The 25,027-nt window shown below is 41.3% G+C and overlaps 1 protein-coding gene and 1 long non-coding RNA gene across 5 annotated transcripts in view; one reads left to right on the top strand and one right to left on the bottom strand.

Annotated features, from left to right (window-relative positions):
• The window catches only part of CNTN4 (contactin 4), a 998,936-nt gene extending 977,377 nt beyond the window's left edge, over nt 1-21,559 (top strand). For 3 of the 4 annotated variants that reach the window (XM_025375521.1, XM_025375525.1, XM_025375524.1), the window contains 7 exons: nt 1,018-1,088; nt 2,130-2,364; nt 4,417-4,529; nt 5,085-5,271; nt 5,700-5,812; nt 17,351-17,519; nt 19,730-21,559. In XM_025375521.1, coding sequence (XP_025231306.1) covers nt 1,018-1,088; nt 2,130-2,364; nt 4,417-4,529; nt 5,085-5,271; nt 5,700-5,812; nt 17,351-17,519; nt 19,730-19,830 — 989 coding nt within the window. In that variant the 3' untranslated portion in view covers nt 19,831-21,559. The remainder of the gene's footprint in view (nt 1-1,017; nt 1,089-2,129; nt 2,365-4,416; nt 4,530-5,084; nt 5,272-5,699; nt 5,813-17,350; nt 17,520-19,729) is intronic. The other variant, XM_025375523.1, reaches the window with a different exon arrangement.
• Nucleotides 1,746-24,799, bottom strand: LOC112618485. Its single transcript, XR_003118086.1, has 4 exons — nt 24,726-24,799; nt 5,021-5,121; nt 3,139-3,248; nt 1,746-2,475 (listed from the first exon to the last, which is right to left on the bottom strand). It is a non-coding gene; the product is annotated as an uncharacterized LOC112618485 (long non-coding RNA).
• Nucleotides 24,800-25,027: the final 228 nt, after the last annotated feature.

Genomic DNA, 25,027 nt, shown 5'->3' with positions numbered 1-25,027 from the left:
CATCAGGGTCAGCCGTACTTTTACTTAGCTGGTGTAAAGCAGGAGGCCTACATGTGCAGTCTTTATAGAGTTCCCGGCTGTAGACAGGCCAGTGTGTTGAAGGAATAATAAGGTCTCTACACAAATGGGAGTTCTGACCCTACTCTCAGAAAAGCAAAAACTCATCTAGATCTATTTGATTGGCTTTAACCAAGGAGACATACCCAGTCACCAGCCACATGCCCCAGTGAGACATTTTTAAATGCGGCCCAGAGCCTTTCAGTTACGTGATGACAATATAGCTAGTCCCCTGCTTTCTTTTCCCCTTCCAAAACCATAATTGAATTAATTCCCCTCAGCAGTCTTCAGGTGGAAGCTCACATAATTTCCTCCCTTTTACAGAGAAAACTGGGGGTCAAAGAAGTTAAGCACAGTGAGCCAGGGGTCAACTCTGTCTGCCACTTCCTTCAACACTCAGATCAAAACTCTCTTCCTCCAAGAAGCTGTTTGCCCACCTCAGCTCTGGGCAGGCCGCTAGTCCGGAAGGCCCCCTGCGCTTCTCCATGCTGACTGTACCGTACTCTGGTTGTCCACATTGCTCTAACTGTGGTACAAGCACTCTTCCCCTCCAACCAGAATGGAAACTCTGCCTGAGCAGAGCTTGTACTGTCTTTCCTTTGTGTATCATCACGTGGCTAATAAACGCAGAACCAAACATTAGAACCAGACCTCAGTCCTTTCCTCCCTTCCAGAACCCCTCAACCTCTAGGGATGGAGCTGAATAATTGGTCAGACATGTCAGATAACACGTGTACCTTGTTGAATGAGAAACAGGTAATTAATAGCAGTCTCCTTGGTACATTTCACTTCCTCGAGCTGACGCCATGGGTCTCTTGATGATGCTGTTGCTGATCTCCAAAGACAAAGGGGTATGCCTCAAAGTACTCATTGAAAGTGAGTCACCTCTGCCAGGCAACCTTGCTGACCCTCATTCGCCTTTGCCGCCTGACATGACTTGTTTTTTGTCTCCATGTGCAGTCCCCGAAGTCACACCAGCGAATGTCAGTGGTGGCGGAGGCAGCAAATCTGAACTGGTTATAACCTGGGAGGTAAATGAATCACAGAATAAAAGGAATGTACATGCATCAAAGCTATTTTTTTTATTTTCCTCAATGTTAGACATAGCTGGGAAGTTTACTCCTCTGGTTTTAACAGTGAAAATTCATTTGAGTGCAGACACTCCCTCTCACGTAGCTAATGGCTAGCAGGAAGGATGGCGCTTGCCCATCCATCATTGAGGCAAGTTTTAATTCAATCCATTACAGTAAAAACAATCATGAAGGGAAGACAACACAAGTTACAAAAAAAAATAAAGAAGGCTGTTTCACAGAAAACTGGTTTTTCTTTTCTTCCTGAATTGCGGCATGGCCAATTGATTTAAAGCGTCTGCCAGCACTAGAGTCAGTGCACCAGCACAATTTCCTGGCAATTGGCTTTGCTTCCAGAAGGGGCCCTCTTTTAGGAGGTATTTTTTAAAACAACCTGGAGGAAGGTTAGTCACCAATTTATTAGAAATTGGCTTTGAGAGAAGAGGTGGGAGCTTTAGAAAGGGTTCTTCATGTTTTTGAAAGATTCTAAACAGCCCCAGAAATTAAAATCTTTCATTTAGCCAGAGCACAGCAGTGAAACAATCACTCATCCCCCCAGCTGAACTCTTCCCTCTGAGAGGGAGGATCTTCAGCCAAGCTGGTTTTTCTTCCTTCAGTGAGATCTTTTCTCTATTTGGCAATGGAGGAAGCTTAGTATTAGAGAATACGTGTTGGAAATACTGTTTTTCAGGAGACCGATGTCCTGTTATTTTTTTTTTTTTTTTTTACAATCATTTCCAACCATTTCAGAGCTGGGTCTGCCCCATCAAAGACCAAGCTCTGGACTGCAGATCTTCATTACATTTTCAACCCTGCCCAGTACCTTATAACTGTTTAAGACAGACTGACTGCAAGCCCTAAATTTAAAAGACTCTTAACAAAACCCCAAATAAGATGGGTGGAGAAGGATATAGACAAGAATGTTACAAGGGAAACAAAAACAATTTTTGCACTGGAGTTAAACTACTATGATTTCTGAAGACCATCTCCCTTCTTTCCCAGACGGTCCCTGAGGAATTACAGAATGGTCGAGGCTTCGGTTATGTGGTGGCCTTCCGGCCCTATGGTAAAATGATCTGGATGCTGACAGTGCTGGCCTCAGCTGACGCCTCCAGATACGTGTTCAGGAATGAGAGCGTGCGCCCCTTCTCTCCCTTTGAGGTTAAAGTAGGTGTCTTCAACAACAAAGGAGAAGGCCCTTTCAGTCCCACCACAGTGGTGTATTCTGCAGAAGAAGGTATGGTTTATGCTGCCCAGATCATTGACTGTTAATATTTCTTCAGTTCTAAAATGTGGATTTTAGGATGTACAATCAATTTAGCATGGTACATATATATTGAAGGCATACCTGATTGGAGAAGAGGATAATGTAAAAAGTTTGGTTCACTGTCCACCATGAATCTCTTAAAAAGATAGCAACTGCTCTGTATATGAAAACACATGGCTGTCCATTATTGATTCCATTGCTAAGGACCAGAATTGCAAGTACCATGTAAGATCTTCATATCTATCTATATGTTATCATTACTTTCGAAAGAATTTTATTTTTGCCTTTAAGTGAATATCAAAATATAATTTGCATTTTCTTACCACTTGTATTTTCATAAAGCATATTGTACTTGTGGCTCATGCCTATAATCCCAGCACTTTGGGAGGCCAAGGCGGGCGGATCACCTGAGGTTGGGAGTTTGGGACCAGCCTGACCAATATGTAGAAAACCCATCTCTACTAAAAATATAAAATTAGTCTGTTGTAGTGGCACATCCCTGTAATCCCAGCTACTCAGGAGGCTGAAACAGGAGAATCGCTTGACCCCAGGAGGCGGAGGTTGCGGTGAGCCAAGACCGCACCATTGCACTCCAGCCTGGGCAACAAGAGTGAAACTCCGTCCCAAAAAAAAAAAAAAAATTCTCACTTATTAAAGAAAAGAGTAAGCCATGAAGCAGTGTGATTGCGCTCACTATCATCCATACCATCATTATGTTTAACATTTCTCACACATTATTACCACTTCCATGCTATCCCTGCTGTCAGGATGCCTCTCACACAGTCTTTGTGACCATTGGAGTTTGTCTATGTTGTTTTAAAGATGATGCTCGGAATGGGACCATGTTAAAACATCTGAAAGATGAATCATTGATTTAGAGTCAGTGAAGATGCAATAACTTATTCCCAATTAGAGAGATCATCCCCTTAGATTCAGTAGCCCTCCATGATCTAGCTGCTGCCTCTCTGTCTGACTCAGCTGCTGATGCCTTTCCCTGCATATTTCATGTTCCAACCATTGCCAAAGGATTTACATTTATTCAAACAAGCTTCAGCCCTTTGCATAGGCTTCAACTTCTCTTAGATAATAGTTCATGTCTCTGGATTATGAAAATGAGAGGAAAAGGGGAAAAGGACAGTCAGCTGACATGACGAATATTCAAGAGAGCTGGGTGACACTTCAGGTTCACACTGCAATCTGTATGATCTTGGATAAGTCACGTATACTCTCTGGGCCTCAGCATCTTTGGTTGCAAAGGAGAGACTAGACTGACTGTTTCCCAAATTTCAGTTATTTTTGACAGATTTCTGCCATAGCTGTGTATACCATTTGTATATGTTAACATTTTTCTTTCAATAGTCTTCCCTAAAACAAAATTTAGTGGCCAAGCACAGTGGCTCATGCCTATAATCCCAGCACTTTGGGAGGGGGATGTGGGAGGATAGCATGAGCCCAGGAGTTTGAGACCAGCCTGGGCAACATAGCAAGATCCCAGTCTTTACCAAAAAAAAAAAAAAAAAAAAATAGCCAAGCATGTTGGCACACATGCATGTGGTCCCAGCTACTTGGGAGGCTGAGGTGGGAGGATGGCTTGAGCTCAGGAGGTCAGGCTGCAGTGAGCCATGACTGTGCCACTACATTCCAACCTAGGTGACAGAGTGAGACCCTATTTCAAAAAAGAAAAATAAAAGCAGTTTAGCCATGTCATAAGCAATAACATTTGTGAGATGCTAATTGAGAAGGATCTGTGTTAAGGGAATTGCTGGTTATGAAAACTTGGTGCTTAAACTTAAGTGGTTCTTCTCTTCTACCCACACCTAAATTCAAAACCCAAACACTGGACAAATATTCACTATCACCAACTCCAGCTATCAATCACTGCTCCTCTGCAAAATGAGGGTTTGGCTTACAATCATTAAGGACGATTCTATAACCGTGAATTATTTTACCTTATAATGCTACTATCTACAATCCTGTCCTAATATAACTGATAGAGTAATAACTCTCCATATTCATCTACAGAACCCACCAAACCACCAGCCAGTATCTTTGCCAGAAGTCTTTCTGCCACAGATATTGAAGTTTTCTGGGCCTCGCCACTGGAGAAGAATAGAGGACGAATACAAGGTTATGAGGTAGGCAAGACATATGTGCCTTGGGTCTGAAAGAGAATTCGTACCCCTTGATGAGTCCTCGAAGTCACATTCTTATAGGAAATGACCCACATTCCCACTTAGAGGCATTGGTTTTAGGCCTAGCCTCCAGCTGAACATTGATGGAAGCATTGAATACTCAGCTGTGAGACTACCCTTTTTCTATGTTGTATTCTAGAGGTATTTTTCGAAGTATATGCAAATCTAAGCATTTATGGGATGGTTGGCAAAATGAGCTTTGACTTCTGATAATTCCCAGGATAGCTTTGACTCAAAACAAACATGGGAAAAAAGAAAATAATGAACAGGGGTTGTATCAATCTACCATCTCACTAGGAAGCTGAGGACAAAAAAGGGACCCTTCTTACCGTGGATAATTTCTCAGGATATACGCAGTCCTTTGTCCTGATAGCTCTGCTCATAATGTGGTATAGAAAACTAACTCCATCATAAGAATCTGCATACAAAATCACCTGATGACATTGGAAATATCCCCACTGGGTATGGTTTCCAAGGTCTTTCTGTTTATTTTCTTAGGTTAAATATTGGAGACATGAAGACAAAGAAGAAAATGCTAGAAAAATACGAACAGTTGGAAACCAGACATCAACAAAAATCACGAACTTAAAAGGCAGTGCGCTGTATCACTTAGCTGTCAAGGCATATAATTCTGCTGGGACAGGCCCCTCTAGTGCAACAGTCAATGTGACAACCCGAAAGCCACGTAAGAACAGACTTGCTCAGAAATATTTTGGGGACTCATCACACATATCCCAAGTTTATTCCTTATCCCCACCTCCCAATGGTCGTTTGCATACTAATTAGTAGCATGTGGATTCAAATTTCCCTCAGCATTTTAAGTGAACCTTTCCGTATACCATGCAAAATTCATTGCTCTGGAGGACAGAAAGAGAAATGTTTTTCTCCTCACTGGGAAGGGCTGCTTCTTTTAGCTATAAATGTTAGGCGACCAACTGAATCTTTTTCCATTTGCAATGCTGTATCTCATCAGATTTTAGTGACCTTGAAGACACATATTAGTGCAATAGCCCATTAAATTGCCTCCACTCTCGAATTCTAGTAAGGAGATATTCCTCAGAATCCATTGAGACTTAATAATCTGTGACTTCGTATATCTTAATTTTTTTATAGCACCAAGTCAACCCCCTGGAAACATCATATGGAATTCATCGGACTCCAAAATTATCCTGAATTGGGATCAAGTGAAGGCCCTGGATAATGAGTCGGAAGTAAAAGGATACAAAGTAGGTAATTTCTTTTTTGCAGAGGCACCTAATCCTGCTGTGAGTCGGGGCCAGTCTCCTCCATGAATCACACAGTTGTCTGCATTGTCAGTTTCCCTGGTGATGCTCTGCTACCCTGTAGGAATCGCTGCCTCCAACATGGTTTGATCTGAGTTGTAGTCTATGGCAATTGGTCAGGATTTAGACAATCACCTTAACTTTAGGTTCAGGCAGCATCAATCAGAAATGAGTAAAGACCCTGTGTTTGGGTCTCCAGAAATACCCTGAAGAACCACTTTTTTTTTTTTTTTTTTTTTTTTTTTGAGACGGAGTCTCGCTCTGCTGCCCAGGCTGGAGTGCAGTGGCCGGATCTCAGCTCACTGCAAGCTCCGCCTCCCGGGTTGACGCCATTCTCCTGCCTCAGCCTCCTGAGTAGCTGGGACTACAGGCGCCCGCCACCGCGCCCGGCTAGTTTTTTGTATTTTTTAGTAGAGACGGGGTTTCACTGTGTTAGCCAGGATGGTCTCGATCTCCTGACCTCGTGATCCGCCCGTCTCGGCCTCCCAAAGTGCTGGGATTACAGGCTTGAGCCACCGCGCCCGGCCAGAACCACTTTTTAAACACTTCTACTGTTAGCTTTATTTTGCTCCTGTGTCAGTTAGTTGTATTTTTTTTTAGCCAACTTAGTAGCCTCCTGATATTACCAATGATTAATCATTTTTGTTCATATGTTTCTATAGTCAAAAGAGTTTTATAAAGAAAAAGAAAAAAGAAAAAGCAGCAAAATTGGAGAAAATGTTTGCCTGACCCCATAAATGTTGGCCTGTCTTTAATGAGAAAATGAAAAGAACATGTCTATAGCCTTGTTGCAGCAATTAAAAGGGGTTATAAATATCTTGCAAGGTTTCCAGCTACCTGTTGCTACTTCACAAACCAAGGGAAGCTAGGGGCTAAAACAGCAACAATGTATCATTTTTTATGACTTTGCAATGTGGATAGGGCCAGAATGGAAAGATTTTAGGGCTGGAATAACTAAGATGCTTCTTCACACACTTTTGGCTTCTTAGGTGGGATAGGTGGGAAAGCTGAGGTTGGCCAGTGATCATGCTCTCCATGAGGTCTCTCCCCACGGATAACTTGGGCTTCCTCACAGTATAGTGACCTCAGAGTAGTCAGACTTCTTACATAGTTGTCAGCTTCAAGAGGAAGAAAGCAGAATCTGCCAGCCCTTTTAAAAGCTAAGGATGAAACTGGCTACTGTGAGGCCAGCTCAGATTAAAAGGCAGGGAAAATGGATTCTACATCTTGTTATGAGAAGCAGCATGCATGTGCAGAGAGGGAAGGAACTGATGTAAACCAGATGCATGCAAACCAGAGCATGCATTGTGAAGACTGACTGCATTGAGAAGACTATGACTGCACTGAGAGAAGACTGCATTGAGAAGACTGTAACTGCATTGAGAACATGCATTGAGAAGACTGACCAGGAGGCTGGCTCAAAACATCTGAACAATGAATGAACTGACGATATACCGCTGGGTTAAAAAAGCCTCAGAAGCATGATAACTACTTCACATATCTGAAGGGCTATTATGGTGGATGACAAGTAGAATTTTCCCTCAAGTTTCCAAGAAACAAAACTATGGCCAATGAGTGAAGGCTACATGGAGATAGATTTTGGCTCTGTTTTGCCTTCTAGCAGTCAAGCTTGTAAAAAATGAACCCTCAGAGGGTTCCCCATCACTGGAAATAATCAAGCATACCTGCATCACCACCTAAAGAAAGGTCAGAAAGGGAAATATAGTGTGAGCATTTAATTATATAGCATTTTGTTCCCATTCAGTCCTAGAATGTTATGAGTAAATGACTTTTAAAAAGCTTTTGAGAAACCATAATAATTGGGTGATGCTGACAATGTTCTTGAACTCCAGTGGGTTTGTATTAATTCTTCAAAAGAAAAATGGTTGTTGCAATTTTGCAAGTCCCAGTTTTCATTACAAAAGAAAGAGTATAAACCTGGGACTGGTGGCACATGCCTGTAGTATCAGCTACTTGGGAGGCCAAGGCAGGTGAATTGTTTGAGCCCAGAAGTTTGAGTCCAGCCTGGGCAATGTAGTGAGACCCTGTCTCTAAATAAAAATAAATAAATAAAATGGAAGATTATAAAACCAAACCTAAGATTTTGAAATGTTTTCAGGCAGAAGAGCTTGGAAGTCAACATTTTCCGGAATCTTGTGAAATGGTCTTTTATCTACCACAAAATAAATGAAAGGATGGCAAAGTCATGCCTGCTAAATTATATAAATGGCAGAAGCATGCGGGGTGGGAGCGGTAGCTAACTAGAGAGTGCTTCTGTCAAAGCGTACCAGCTGCTACTAACTTCCTGCCTCTGTTACCTTGTGAAAAAGTGGGCACAATGCCATAAACATGCCAATGTTTCAAAAGATGGCAGCAAAAAAGATTGTTGTGTAAAATCTTCCAATTGTAAAATGTTGGCAACACTTCTAATTTTGTTTAGTTTTGCTTTTAAACAACACTTGAGGATGCAGACCACGTAAAATTGCTCTGCAGTCTGAACTAAGCCTGCAGGCTGCTGGCTTGCCACATTTTTGCACAGAGATGTTGAGAGTAGGACATAGGTAGTGCTGTCTGGCACTAGGTAAAGAACCTAGGATCATCCGAAAGTAGTAGGCAAAGTCAGAACTGGAATTGGGATTTGACATAGAAGGTGGCAAAGCCTTGGATAATGTGACGAGAGAAGGACTTGGAAGACCCTCCCTGTCATGGACTATTTTTCTTCATCCACATGGCACAGTGACTTATATTCCACTAGTAGAGAAACACTCCCTAAGAACTCGTCTACAGAACTGTCACTGGGTCCTTTTCTAAAACTAAACCCTTCTAGGAGGGTCATATAATATATAGCAGAAAGAGATAGGAGTCTGAGCATGGTAGTGCATGCCTGTGGTCTCAGCCACTCTGGAGGCAGAGAGGGGAGGATCAGTGGAGCCCAGGAGATCAAGGCTGCAGTGAGTTATGATCATGCCACTGCACTCCAACCTGAGAGACAGAGCTAGACCTGTCTAAACTTTAAAAATAAAAAAAGAGATAGGAAACCCTGTTTGGGGTCCTCTATTGGCTATGTGACTTCAGGTAAATCACTTAAACTCTTTGGGACTGCATTTACTTTTTTATTAAAAGAGAAACTTCTAGTGTCTTCATTTTTCTCTGACCTTTTGCATATCCCCTGTATCCCTAATCAGCCACTCAGCTTTCAGTTTTAGCTTAGAAGCCTTCCCTGATGGGCAGAGATCCCTTCATTTGCAAGATTTTTTTTTTTTTTTTAATGAGACAGAGTCTCGCTCTGTCACCCAGGCTGGAGTCCAGTGGCACCATCTCGGTTCCCTGCAACCTCCACCTCCCAGGTTCAAGTGATTCTCCTGGCTTAGCATCCCAAATTATTGGGAATACAGTTGTGCACCACCATGCCCATCTGATTTTTGCATTTTTAGTAGATAGGGGGTTTCAACATGTTGGCCAGACTGGTCTTGAACTCCTGGCCTCAAGTGATCTGTCCACCTTGGCCTCCCAAAGTGCTGGGATTATAGGCATGAACCACCGCACCTGGCCTACTTGCAAGATTTTTTTTACAATATAATATTTTCCGTCCTCTTGGGTAATTGTAATTAACTGACTTGCTGTGAATCCCCAGACTGGGGGCTTCCAGAGGACAGTGCCTGAATTGTCACTATTATTTTTCCAGCCAAAGATACATTCACTATAGTTGTATTAGAATGGAGATTTCATGTCCTGAACTAAATTATTAATCTCTTAGTGTGAAATAATATAAAAGAGTTTATTTGATCAATTTTATCTATGACAAAAGAGATAAGGGGTGGGATAGGTTGGAAGATGAATGAGGGAAGAGAAGACTAAAAAGAAAAAAAGAAAGAAGGCAAGAATGAAGATCAGGCACGGTGGCTCATGCCTGTAATCCTAGCACTTTGGGAGGCTGAGGTGGGCAGATAACTGGAGGTCAGGCCTAGCCAACATGGTGAAACCCCATCTCTACAAAAAAAACAAAACAAAACAAAAAAAAACTAGCCAGGTGTGGTGGGGCACCTGTAGTCCCAGCCACTCGGGAGGCTGAGGCAAGAGAATCGCTTGAATCTGGAGGCAGAGCTTGCAGTGAGCTGAGATCTCATGGCTACACTCCAGCCTGGGCAAGAGAGCAAGACTCTGTCTCAAGAAAAAAGACAGAGAGAGAGAGAGAGAGAGAAGACAGACCCTTACAACTTTTAATGTCTGACTCAGGCTAACACTGCCTGATCATCTTGACATTGACCACCATGAAAAAAAGCAGATGTGATGTGGGCAGAATTGATTTCACCAAAACAGGGGAGACAGTGAAAAAAAAAAAAGAGAGAAAAAAAATTCCTTCCAGGTACACCCATAGAACAGGCAGACAAAGCACAATAAAAATGTAGAAAGCTTAAGGAGTCCCTGGGAATTACACACTTTCCATGGGTGAACTTGTAACTAGATTTGAAGTTCCTTTTCAGGTTACTGCTGAAAGAAAACGAATGGGCCAGGAGCTACCTAAGCTATTTCAGGCAACCAGGCAAATGTTAGCTGAGCAAGAAATCCTAGAGATTATCTAGGCAAACCTAGATAATCTTTTTTTTCCCACCACTTTACCGATAGGAAAACTGAAGTCTATTGAGTGTAGTGACTTGGAGTGCCTTCAGCTTTCTCAAGGGCAGGGATCAATATGCAAGCTTCATGAACTGTGTCTAAAAGATTATAGGCATTTTTAGAAGAAAAATTGGGTAATGATTATTATTTAGTTGCCACTTATTTATACTCATGTTCCCTCTCAGAAACTCTCATATGGCCTTGCATTGGTAGCATCTTTCCAAGAAGGTCCTTCTGACACTTATTTTCTCAACACTTTTGCAGACATCTAGAAGATTCATTTGAACAGTATAGAATCAAGCAGGGTATGTGATGAGAATAAAGCAGGTCAAGACAAACACAAGGGCATCTCACTTTCCAGGAAAGATCTGCTGGGCTTAGTGTAGGACTTAGGGAAATGACTTTTATTTTTATAAGAATAAAATAGGTTGGGCACTGGGGCTCATGCCTGTAATCCCAACACTTTAGGAGACCAAGACGGGTGGATCACCTGAGGTCAGGAGTAGGAGACCATCCTGGCCAACATGGCGAAACCCTACCTGTACTAAAAATACAAAAATAAGTTGGGTGTGGTGATGGGCGCCTGTAGTCCCAGCTACTTCGGAGGCTGAGGCAGGAGAATTGCTTGGATCCGGGAGGCAGAGGCTGCAGTGAGCTGAGATTGAGCCACTGCACTCCAGCCTGACAACAGAGTGAGACTCCGTCTCAAAAAAAAAAAAAAAGAATAAAGTAAAATATTGGAACAAATTAAAACTAGAGAGCTTGGAACCATTTCAGATCTGTGCAGCAGACCAGATGATGTAACCTATTTGAACCATGGATTGACACTTTTTTCCCAAATGCAATTTTTTATGTTGGTTCATTGTATTTTCTAGATCCAGACTATATCTAAATATTAGTGGCACCTCCATGTTGGGAATTTTTCTTCTAAGGGACAGAAGTGATGGATGTGTGTCAAGTGTGTGAAATGCTACAGAAACCACATGTGTTGGCAGTGGAGAAGAGAGTGGGTAACAGGGTTAGACCAGATGGTAGGAAAGGACACTTCCTGAGTTCTTCTTAATTTCCAGCTCAATCACTCCCCCTTCTTTTTAGGGATGGTACTGGAGGAGCCAGATACCCTACACCTCCTCAGCTACACCCCAAGGAATGTCACTGTAACTGGCTATACATTTTGATTGCTACATATACATGTGAATGTTTAGAGATAAATAATGTAAGGCATTAGCTCTCTGTATCCACAGGTTCCATATTCTCAGATTCAATCAACTGTGGATCAAAAATATTCAGGGAAAAAAAACCACAAAAAATAATACAATGAAAATGATGCAGATTTCAAAAACAATACAGTATAACAACTATTTACATACCATTTACATTATGTTAGGTATTATGAGTAATCTAGAGTTGATTTAAAGTATATGGGAGAATATGCTAAGGTTATACACAAATCCTATACCATTGTATGTCCAGGACTTGAGTATCCACAGATTTTGGTATTTTAGGGAGGTCCTGAAGCCGGTTCCCTGAGTTACCAAGGTACCAATGAACAACTCTCTCTCCTACTTTCTCTCTGTGTGTGTGTGTGTGTGTGTGTGTGTGTGTGTGTGTGTGTGTACCTCCCGTGATATCTCACCTCCCATGACATCTCAGGAAACTCTCCCTAGTGTCACTTTTAGGGTGGTATTAGAGGCTGAATAAAAGGTGAATCTGATTGCAATGGAAGAGTTGACGTTTGCTAGAGAATTTGACCCATTAAATATGGCTATTGTTTATCTCAGACTGACCCTTTCCAAAATTAAGTTTTCCTCCCAAATACTGAAGGTGTTGGGGTGTGGGTTTATTTTCCCGTCTTCACTAAGTTGTCTGGATTCTTTAGATCTCAGCTTGGGTAGATGGTCTCAACAAGAAGCTGACTTTAGAAAGTTTGAGGCCCCAAATATTTTGCCAACACAAATCCTTAAGCTACTTTATGACATCAGAGCTAAAAGTAGAGCATCTGATTTTAGTATACAAATTAAACTACCTACAGAGCCAGGCAGATAACATAAATGAGTTATGTTCAGTCAATTCAGAAACTACTACTAATACATATACTAAGCACTGTTCCAATTCATCTTAACTTTATATTTTATTTTATTTAAGACAGAGTCTCCCTCTGTTACCCAGGGTGGATGTAGTGGTGTGATCCCAGCTCACTGCAACCTTCACCTCCCGGGTTCAAGCAATTCTCCTGCCTCAGCCTCCCAAGTAGCTGGGACTACAGGTGTCCACCACCACACCTGGCTAGTTTTTGTATTTTTAGTAGAGATGGGGTTTCACCATGTTGGTCAGGCTGGTCTTGAACTCCTGACCTCAGGTGATCCGCCTGCCTCAGCCTCCCAAAGTGCTGGGATTACAGGTGTGAGACAACATGCCCAGCCTCATCTTAACCTTTTAATAACCCATGAAGGTAGGTACAGTTATTATCCCTAGTTTTACAGATGAAGAGCTATGACACAGAGTTTAGTAACTTGCCTTTCACATAGCTGGTATGTTGAAGACCTGGGATCTGAATACAGCAGTATGGATCCTGAGTTCTACGTTTAGCCAGTTGGTTCTTCTGCCTGCCAGCAATAAATAAATATAGTAAGTGATAACAAAGTACTACAGAGAAAAAGAAGCCAGAGTGAGGGGAATAGAGAAAGCCATAGAGTAGATAGGAGAAATTTATTATTTTATATAAAGGCTAAGGAGCCACTTTCAAGTGGTGTGATTTCATTTGGGCCTTGGCAGCTCTCTGGGAATGTCCCAAGTACTGCCAAAAAAAAAGCAGGTGCAAAGGTCCTGAGGTAGGCATATGACAATGTAGCAACATTGGAAGTGTTGGGACTATGACCAACTGCAGTTTGTGATTGTTCAGAATGAGACTTCTCAACTCCAGCCAGTTGTTGCCACTGGCTTAGTCTCTTTTATTCTGGATCACACTTTTGTAGAGTCTTACTCAGGAACAGAATACCTGAGACTGGGCAATTAATATGAACATAAGTTTATTGACACCCAGTGCTGGGAGGGAGAGTGAGGAAGAAGGGAGAAGGGAGGGGGATAGAGAGCTGACTCGCCCTTTCATAACAGTACTAATTCCATCTGTGAGGGTGAGCCTAATCGCCTCATGGCCTAATTATCTCTTAAAGGTTCACCTGTTAATACTGTTAAAATGGCAAATTTCAACATGAGTTTTGGAGAGGACAAGCATCCAAAGCACAGCAATCAGTGTGGCCATATCTTCCAGTTGTTCAGTAGAACCCACAAATTTTTAATGTATATTTTCTTTGTTTTGAAATGGTCACATCTAACTCAAAAAAAAATTAACACTATGACGGCCAAACAAATAATATATGCAGACTGATTATGACCCATGGACCACTAGTTTTTTACTGTCTAATTCCCTTGGTTTGCGTTCCCCAAGACAGATGCCAGAGAACGAAAGCAATTTGTCCAGAGCCCTACAGGTGCTCGCCAAGCTAGTCTTAGTTAAAAATCCAGGCTCTGAGGCCGGGCACGGTGGCTCACGCCTGTAATCCCAGCACTTTGGGAGACGAAGGCGGGCAGCTCACCTGAGGTCAGGAGTTCAAGACCAGCCTGGCCAACATGGTGAAACCCCCTCTCTACTAAAAATACAAAATTAGCAGGGAATGGTGGCACATGCCTGTAACGGTAGCTGCTTGGGAGGCTGAGGCAGGAGAATCACTTGAACCCGAGAGGCGGAGGTTGTAGTGAGCTGAGGTCATACCTTTGCACTCCAGCCTGGGCAACAAGAGTAAAACTCTGTCTCAAAAAAAAAAAAAAAAAGAAAAAAAAAAATCCAGACTCTGGAGCACAGACTGCCTAGGTCTGAATGCAGGATCCACCAGTCATGGGACCTGGGGCAACTGCTTAACCTCTCCAGGTCTCAGGTTCTCATCTCTGAAATCAGAATAATAACATTGCCTTCCTTAAGAGGTTATCCATGTAAGCGTTTAGAACAAGCTTGTCCAGCCCACTGCCCACAGGCTGCATGTGACCCAGGATGGCTTTGAATGTGGCCTCACACAAATTCATAAACTTTCTTAAAACATAAGATTTTTTTGCAATTTTTGTAAAGCTCATCAGCTATCATTAGTGTTAGTGTATTTTATGTGTGGCCCAAGACAATTTTTCTTCTTCCAGTGTGGCCCAGGGAAGCCAAAAGATTGGACACGCCTGATTTAGAACATACAGTGTTCAGACATTCGATAATGGAAGTAGTCTATAATATTTGCTGCTATTATCATTGTTCCCACAAATCCATTCTTTCCCCTTGTCTTCCACCCTAGATTATATCAAATGCAAGCGCAGCCTTCAAGTCAATCAGCTCAGCAAAGTGTTTGGTGTAAATAAAGGTTTTGCAGGACTTTATTTGGGTTCTGCTGCAGTCCCTGATATTGCAAGACTGATAAGCAGTGCTGATAAAAGGGCTGCTTTTTCCTGGAAGTGTTTCTTTTGGATTTATATTTGAAACAAGTTGAATCCTCTGAGCTCTTGCAAGGACCAGAGGTAAATCAAAGCAGCAATTTATTCCTCAAAGCCAGATGTGACCTTGCATCCCATCAGCCAGCCCATTCTCCTGGAGGGCTGTGATGAGAAGCTTTGACGCTCCTGAATGTGCCTGAGGATTTATTTGTGCCTAATCATTAGCAAGGGGTTGCTGGGTCTGATACAACTGATGCTGCGGAGAAGAAGGGGACGCTTATGAATCTTTCTACCTTAAGGAAATTGTGTTTTCCACCTTGTATTAGAGAGACATAAATTAAGGTGATGAAATGCCAGGGAACAGATGGGTTCTAAACCATTCTAAGGGAATTTTACGAATTTCACTTGTGTCTGGTTTTGTCTTGAGACACGAGAGTGACCTTATGTCTCTAGCCTCAGCAGATCAGAATTTACAAGGGATCTTAGGGAAGGATGAGCTAATCTCGTGCTTCTCAACACATGATCCTTGGACCAGCAGCACTGGCATTAGCTGAGAACTTGTCAGAAATGCAGATTTTCAGGTCCCATCCCAGAAGTAATCACAAACTCCAGGAATGGGACCCAGCAATCTGTGTTCGAACACGTTCTCCAGGTGATTCTGGTCACGCTTGAATTTGAGAACTACTCATCGAATTCATCTAATCCATGATGCCTATCCCACAGTAACATCACCTGCTGATCTTAAAAAAAAAAAAACCTACAGCCTGGATCCCACCTCTGTGCAGTCTTAGGCAGACTAGAGTGAAACTGGAGGGGTTTCTGACCTCCTCACAGTCAACACTTTGAGCTAGAGAGTTCTTTGTTGTGAGGCTGCCCTGGGCATTGTAGACTGTTCAGCAGCATCCCTGGTCTCTCTGTCCACTACAACAACAGGGCCTGTTTAGACAAACATGTCTACAGACATGGCCAGATACCTCCCTGTGAGGCAAAATTGCTCCCCTGCCCCTCCCACCCTGTTGAAAACCACTGAGCTATAGCATAAGTATTTTACAAGCACCCCAATGGTTCTAACATGCAGCCAGGACCAAAAGCCACTGACCTCATCCAACCCTGTCTTTTTAATTGTCAGGGGAAACTGCAGAGGATGAGCTTTAGTGGTTCTATAGGTAAAGGCACACTTTCCCAGACCTGTATATTTTGTTCCTGATTGGAGTCCATGCCAGTCACAGCAGGCAATCCCAGGTAGGTGAATGTGTTTTTAGGAAGCTAGTTGGCCACCTCATCAAATGAATCCCACTCCAGACTCAGAACCCAAGATGAAAACAGGACTGTTACAAGCTTCAGATATGTCCAAGGTGACAATGGCTGCCTGTTTGTTACCTAGCCCCACAAAATGGGGTTCCAGAGGGAAGGAATGGGAGGTTACTACTGTTGCCTTTCAGATATCTTCTCCCTGTGCTGAAATGTCCTGTCTCTAAGACTCATGATCATAAGTTACTGTGCCTGGCTTGTGCTCTCACCTTTGCCATGTATGTTCTCTGATTATCTTTAAGCCTTCAGAGATACTATTTTTTACATGCTTCCTCTAAGCTAGGCCCTCACTAGATTCAAACCTTGTGCAATCTTTTTTTTTTTTTTTTTTTTTTTGAGTCTTGCTCTGTCGCCCAGGCTGGAGTGCAATGGCGTGATCTCGGCTCACTGCAACCTCCGCCTCCCGGTGCAAGCAATTCTCCTGCCTTAGCCTCCAGAGTAGCTGAGATTATAGGTGTGTGCCACCACGTCGGGCTAATTTTTGTATTTTTTATAGAGACAGGGTTTCGCCATATTGGCCAGGCTGGTCTCGAACTCCTGGCCTCAAGTGAGCCACCCAACTTGGCCTCCCAAAGCGCTGAGATTATAGGCGTGGGCCACTGCACCCAGCCTCCTTGTGCAATCTTGAAAACACACTCCAGAAGAGTGGGTATTATTGTCCCCGCTTTACAAATGACTGAAGTAAGGCTCAAAAAGGTGAAGTGGCCTGTGATCCCCCAGTGGCCAAGTTTATTCTGATGCCAAAGCCCCTGATGTGTAACAGCACTGTACATCCTTAAGGAGCTACTCATTTTTTCCATTTTCCCAGGTGTGTCAACTGAGTCTCCGAGAGGCTAGGCAGTAGGTAGAATCATGTTGCTGACACCCCTGTTATAATATCCTTTCAGCTCTTTCCTCGGAATAAAATGGTAGCTGCAGTCATGGCCCTCGCCGCAAATGAGCCTTCCAAATGCAAGTGGGCAGCCAGACAACCTCTACATTCCCTGCATTTTGCTGGTGCCCAGAGGTGAAAACAAATGAATGCTCCATCTTTGGAGCCTTTGTGAAGACGGCAGGTGACACCTGTTCTTTCTGTATTGGCAGGTCTTGTACAGATGGAACAGACAAAGCAGCACATCTGTCATTGAAACAAATAAAACATCGGTGGAGCTTTCTTTGCCTTTTGATGAAGATTATATAATAGAAATTAAGCCATTCAGCGACGGAGGAGATGGCAGCAGCAGTGAACAAATTCGAATTCCAAAGATATCAAGTGAGAATGCCTTTTTTTCTCCCTTTTCTCCTGCCTGTCTTATCTTATCAGCCTTCCAGCTGAGTCAGGGCTTGAAAGACATTCAGCCTGCAAAAGAAGACTTAAAATAAAATGGAGGACACTACCCCCCTTCTCCAGATGTTTGCTGGCCATGGGCAGTTTCATGCAAAAATCAGTTTGCCCGTGTTGACTGATCTACTCAGTTGCTAATCAAAAATCAGATTAAAGCAGACACGAATCAGTCACTAAGGTTTTTCCGTGTCAGCCCGTTTATTTTTCTATGCATCTATGTAACCCCAGAATTACAGCTTAGAAAGTTAAAAGCATGATTCAGTCAGAAGGAAGAAGGAAAAGCATTGTTAAGTATGCTGTAGCAGTTTTTCTCCAGTGAAACAGTATATGCAGTTCAATGTCTTGGAAATATTTTGAATTTACTATTTATTTTGAATGGGTATATGTAACATGTGCATCAATGTGTATGTCTCTCTATAGTCAAGATTATCTTCATTTTCAAATATTGTTGAATAGCATGTGAGAATAGCATATTCTTTTTGAGCAAATACATTCAATTCTATTTTTACAAATACCATGTTTGTAAATATCTTAGCAGCGTATTATTTTTTGTTGTTGTGTGTGATCTCATTTATTTAAAGAAAAAAGAAACAGCCAAATCCATGGAGACAGAGTGAGGCTAGTGACTGGCAGTGGCTGGTCCGTGGGGAGTGAGGGCTTAGGTACTGGGTCTTTGTTTGGGGTGACAAAAAGGTTGAGGAGCTTGAGAGTGGTGCTGGTTGCACAACATTGGAGTATACTTAGTACCACTAAATTGTACATTTTAAATGAGTTAAAATGCTAATTTTGTTATGTGCATTTTACAGCAATAAGAAAAGAAAGACTGCGGTTAGATGTCTAAGTGTAGATTTTCACAGGCTTTCAGATTTAGCATTCTGGAGATTAGGGGAGCATTGAAGGCTGGAGATATAAATTTTCAAGACATCGGTAAAGAGATGATATTTTAAATTATGGACAAAATCCTCACCACCATCCTGACTTTTAGTCATGTAACATCCCTCTGCTAAGGGGTGATATGCCAGTGTTTCTGGATGGAGTTTATATTTACTGCATTTTTTTTTTTTTCATACAAACACAAAAGGCATTTTTGTTTTAAAAGCAGGGACAATTGGATTCTACACTTCATCAAACAAAGCCTCTAACTTCTGTTGAAAGGGAGCCAGATTTTTGGTGAGATGTGGAAGTAATCTCCAGGCCATGAAAATACAAGACTGGGGTTTATTTATCTCACTTCATTAAAAATCTGACTTTGTACTTCATGCTTTCTTATCATTGCAGGGATTGCTATTTTTAGGTAGACTGATGATTCCTGGTTTTATTCATTACAAAAACATATATTAAGCAATTATATTGGTGTAATTATTAGGTAACAAGGAAGTGACTGTGAGCCAAACATGATCTGTTTCAAGGAATTTTTCATTAGGTTGGTCAAAGAGATCTTACAAGATTGAAGAGCCCCCGAATGACAGTTGATAGCTTCTTACTATGAAAAATGTAAGACCCATAAGAAAATGTAAAAAGGATTGAGGCTATTTTGTTTGGAGAAAAAGGGTAGATTTAAACAGACATGGGTTTGAACCCCAGTTCAGCCATTTACTAGCTGGGTGATCTGGGCACAAATTACCACATCTGTTAAGTGAGGTAATAATAATACCTAGCCTTCATCCAGTTTTTGCAAGATTTAAGTGTCATATTCATCTGTGCCCAGCACAAAGAGTTCAAAAGGGAGTAGCAATTTTCGCAGAGTTCAAAAGGGAGTAGCAATTTTCATAGAGTTCAAAAGGGAGTAGCAATTTTCATAGAGTTCAAAAGGGAGTAGCAATTTTCATTTTGTTGCATCATTGACGTGGCATGGTATCTATCAGTACTGTTACTAGTAATATTGAAGTTTCTTCTCACATTAGATGGGAACATCCTTATTTTACAAATGCTTTGACAGAGGTACAGGGCTGTCCTCTACCCTACTCGCAGGTTCGTAGCTAGATAGTCATAGAACTGATATTTAAAAGCCATTAAGATCTTGATCATCATTTCTAGTAGAATCCACGCAGATCTGCTGTTTCAGAAAGCCCCGTGGCCGCTCTTCCCTTTGAGGCCAGGATGGGGCTGTTTTGAGTGAATTTGTTCTCTCTTTTCAGATGCCTACGCAAGAGGATCCGGGGCTTCCACTTCGAATGCATGTACGCTGTCAGCCATCAGTACAATAATGATTTCCCTCACAGCTAGGTCCAGTTTATGACAAAAGTTATCTCAAGGACTTGCTGTTTATAATATAAGCAACATTTAGCTAGTTGTTTTGAAGACACCCAGTACTAAGTAATATTGTTGTTCAAGTACATCTTATTACTGGAATAAAAATGTTTTTTGCTTCTTTAGGAATGGCATTATACAGTACTTCCTCAAAGCAAATCTAGCTTTGTCTGAAGTTTCTTTGGAAACTCTGCAATGCACTGAAGACATCTGTAATATGATGTTACCAAAGCAGTTTACATATGTCCTTATATGCATATTTTTTATTATATATTTAGTGTTTTATAGAATTTTTTAAAGTTAACATATAATGTAGATATTACTTTTTTTCCTCAGCTGTAAAATGCTATGGACAACACAATCATGCAATTATAATTTGAAAATATTTCCTTTAAAGACAGAGTTTGAAACTCATCTTGGTAAATAAATTGCAAATTACTTGTACAGTTTTACAAGGATCTCGTGGCAGAACAGCTGAAGACTTGGTCTATAACTCAAGGCTGCTGTATGCAAATTACTCTTCTAGTGGTTAATGCATTGAATCAAGTCCTTTTGACATGTACAATATGTTTTCCCATGCCGTTGTGAATTTTGTTGTTCAATACAACTTGAGATGGTTTCAGGAATGGCTGCAATCTCAAAAGCTAAATTTACTGCCCAAGAGGCACCTTGTGCAATATTCCCATCCCTGAATTTAGCATTGTACAGTAAGATTTTCTTTTCACTCAACTAAGTTAGCATTGTCTTTGTAGTAGCACTATCTTAGACATTAAATTTGAAGTAACATATATCCTGTAGTAACATAGACCAAAAGTTACTATAGTCAACCAAGTCTTTCAAAGGATAAAAGATAATTTTATTATCTTTAACTGTATCTATTTTGAATGTAAATTTTTTAAAAAAGTAATTCTCTGTCAATGGATTCGTAATTTCTTTACAAAATTTCTTATATATAATATGTGTATCTCTGTAATAATAGAGCCCTTCTTTTGAATCAAAATTACATATGGAGTTTGGAAGATTTCTCCTATTTCAACAAATAGTTGCTGCAAGAATTTTTAATATGACTCTATAAAAGATCTTTAGTACAATGGTATGGTTTCTTGATGATTCTGTTTTGCAATAGAGAGCCTAGTTGCTTTATATACTTTACCTTCTAACTCTTAAACTCACACATTGGAAAATGACAATATCAACAAAACTGTATTCTTATGAAAAGAACTATTTGTTACAATGGGAAAGGTTTTGTAAGCAAACGCTAGTGGAACAGTTACATAAAAGGCAATGAAATTTTCTATAAACATTTTCTCATGTAAACATGCTGCCACCTTTTCTTCTTTCTCAGAGAACTCAAATTTGCTGTAATTTGTCATTTTTGCTTACAAATAATATAACTTTTCAACCTTCTACTTATATTTATCCAATAAAGTCATAATCAGGATTCCATTTGTGTAAAAACTAGGGTGGTAACCGGAAAAAAAAAATATTGTCAGTATTTCAAGCTGTGTTCCTTTCTTAGTTTGATATGGTTACTTCTATGTTAAAATAAAATAAAATTTAAAATCACATGCAAAAAAATCAACAAAATAATAAAATGAATGAAAAAAAATGACACCCAGGGAGTTCCCAACCCCAGTGTAAATGATATTTACCAGTGATCTAGCATATGTAATCTTTTTTAAAGGTATTGTTAATAAATATTCTGTCATTTGTAAAGATACTTGTCTTTTGGGAGCATTTTTCCTGCCTGCCTGTCAGGGAATTTGTTAGCTTACCTTTGTGCTAATTATAATTTGGGATCATAGAGGGACTCAGAAGTCTCTACCCAAATCTAAATGACCCAGAGCTATTCCTTTGGAATTGACAACCCTGAAGACACGATTTCAAATCCTCTTTAGAAGTAGAGAGGGTCCTAATCCACAAGTAAGTGTCTTGAAGATGAGACTTGAATATTTTCTCTTGATTAGCTAAGTCTTTTGTATATTTACTGTAAGTATATGTGTTGTTTCCCTCACCCCCCATTTCCAAAAGGATAAGTTCTAAACTTGAGCATTTAAGGCTTTTTTTTTTTTTTTTTTTTTTGAGACGGAGTCCTGCTCTGTGACCCAGGCTAGAGTGCAATGTTGCGATCTCAGCTCACTGCAACTTCCGCCTCCTGTCCTGGGTTCAAGTGATTCTCCTGCCTCGGCCTCCCGAGTAGCTGGGATTACAGGTGCCCACCACTCCACTGGGCTAATTTGTGTATTTTTAGTAGAGATGAGGTTTCACCATATTAGTCAGGCTGGTCTCAAACTCCTGACCTCAAGTGATCTGCCCACCTTGGCCTCCCAAAGTGTTGGGATTATAGGCATGAGCCACCACACCTGGTCCTTAAGGCCCTTTTTAATCCAAAACAATTTAACTGTGCATCCAGCCACACTAAGCCCTCCCTGACCCTTGAACACTGCTTGCTTTTGGTCTCACCTCTGTGCCTTTGGTCTTATGGCTGCCCCTTCCTGAAATTCCCTCTCCACCCTTCTCTCCCATCCACATCCCAGCTGTCCTACAGTAGCTCCAGCCCCAGTTTGTCTGCAAAGCCTTCCCATGTTTCAGTCCTTTATGACATTCTTCCTCGGAATTAGCTGCAACCCCTATCAATGCCGCTCATTTAGTAATTAATCAGATACTACTTTTGGAAATCTCTTGTACTGTTATCTTGCATTTTAATTTAACTCCTGTATTGTTACTTACTTTTCTTGTATGTATGCCTTGTCTTCCCAACTAGATTGTAAGCTCCTTGAGGGCAGGGACTTTGGTCTTATCTTCCATGTACTCTCCATAGTGCCTAGCACAGTGCCTTGCAATAAATACTCACTGATTAATTGAATGAAGGGGTCTTTGAAGTAGCATTTTGCATCAGTTGCCTGCCTGTGTGCCATAGCAAACCAACCAGGGAAGACTGTGTCATTACTTTCATGATACGCTGAAAAGCGTTAAAAGGCCTGGCTTCTAACATTGTGCCTGGAAGAAGTATTTGACCAATCGGCTTCATCATCGGGTAAATGAGATCCTGGATTAGTTGAATCTAACTGAGCTGAAGATGTTTTAGAAAGTGCCCCATAAGCACCTCCATCCAAGCTTGTCTCATTTTTTGGCTTTCATGGTTGCCTCAGGTAGGGTCCACTGGTTGTAAGCAAAGAAACAACTCTGGGTAACTTGAGCAAACAAAAAGTAAGGAATTAGAATGACACAGGTTAGATCACATGAGCCAAGGAGACACTGAAGGACCAAGTCTTGAGGAGAATAAGAACCAGGCCACTCTGCAGGTGCAGACAGTGGGGACTTTGGAAAGTCTTTTTGGGGTGCTATTGTGGGGATGAATCAGCTTTGTTTCCAATTTTGATGCCATTATGCTAAATATTCAGATTCCTGGGAAAGTGATCAGTTCCATTTGAGTTGCACAGCCAGAGTACCTTGATCAGACTAAGCCTGTACTCATAGGGGAGGGATAGTTAAAGGAAAATTAAGTTGCTGTTTTCCAAAGGTAAGAGAAGAAATGCTGGGTTGGTATAAGTAACAGATTTTCCATGCTTAGCCAGCCAAGGGGACTTTCTTTGGCCCTTAGCCCGAGTAATACACTCGAGTGGAATGAATATATTACTGCTTGAGATTTTTTTCTGAAGGAGGAGCACTAGGAAAATTTGCTTTGCTTGTTTAACCTTTCCAAGTGCCTACTCTTACCCTCTTTCTTGTGTGTGGAATCCACTTGTGATTTAACTGTATGAAAAGAAATTCTATTCTGCCAGATATTTGGATTCTCTCAGTGTACCTACTTTCTGTGGAGCCCACACATGCTACATACAAAGCAGCACCTTTCCATGGGCACAGAAGACATGGATGATAAGCTTCATTTCTCAGGTAAACTCTTAATTCTTCCAGCCTGTGAGGTGGGAGGTACATAGGCTTTGATATTAAGATAAAATGATTGTGTTATTCCCAACATCAAGATTGTGGTTGTTTATATCCAAGAGGCAATGTTAAATCCTGATTAACCTTTTCCCAGTCTCTTGCACCACCTTGCCTCACTACGAATATGCCAAAAAATGTTGTTATAAAAAGTATACAAATAGCACATAATTAGCAACAAAAATGTCATGCAGTTTTTAAAGCAATCTAATGTAATCAACCAACAGGTGATTTTTGTTCACTACATTGGATTATCGATGCTACTGTTCTCCTCCATTAACACTTATAATCAAGAAGTGACTGTTATTTTCCTGTTGTTATAATTAGCAAAATGTTCTGGCTAAAAACGTTATGTGGCCAACCATAGTGATTTGAAAGGCAAGCCTTTAAAATCAAGGACTTATTATCAATCTGTGGACATACCCCAGATTTTTCCATTACAAAATGCCAGACGCTGAGGCCTTACAAAGGCAACCTAATACAGAGACTTAAGAATGTGGATCCTGGAGTTTGACTGCCTGGGGTGCATTGTAACGATTTGCTACTTGTTAGGGAGGATAAAGTTTGTAAAACTCTAAATGCCTGGCTCTCCAAACAGTGATGAGTTTATCATCCGTTATTGTTCCTCTTCTCAAGGGACTTTACCAGAACCCCAGATGTAGGATGTGGATGCTTCTCGTCACCAAAATGAGTAGAACTCAGCTGGCATATTCATTATCACCTTTTATTTAAACATGATCATTTCTGAATATAAATTTTAATATTCGATAATTTTAATCATACAATCAACTAATTCAAACTTAGGCAGTAGGGTTCCCATTCAGATGCCAGGTTTTGCATAAAGCTTCCCTCAGCTTCCCCATCTGGAACTGACCTTGCATTTCTCCGACCTCCAGGGGATGGGGTCAGTACCCATTCATGTCAGTCATCCCTTTGAACCTTGTATTTAAATCATTTTTGTTGGTGTCTTCCCGCTTATAGTAGACACAGAGCACCTCAGCATTGGCATCTGGTATGATTCCCCATTGTGCTCCCGGGCACCAGGCCTGTGTTGCCCCCATCTCAGACCTAGAGGGAGAAGAATATCTGGCCCCATTTCCTGTGACTTCCTCAGGCCCCCTGCCAGAGTGTGATTACTAAATGCAAGTCAGGCTGCCCATTCTGCAGAGGCCCCTTTTCCCCTTGTGCTAAATGGGCCATGCAGATTAAATGTTCCAGCTCTGCAACTCAACTGTAAACTA

The sequence above is a fragment of the Theropithecus gelada genome, chromosome 2, assembly GCF_003255815.1.
Source record: "Theropithecus gelada isolate Dixy chromosome 2, Tgel_1.0, whole genome shotgun sequence".
NCBI classification, from domain to species: Eukaryota; Metazoa; Chordata; class Mammalia; order Primates; family Cercopithecidae; genus Theropithecus; species Theropithecus gelada.
The sequence above is the reverse complement of the archived record's forward strand: the minus strand, read 5'-3'. Positions and strand labels throughout refer to the sequence as shown.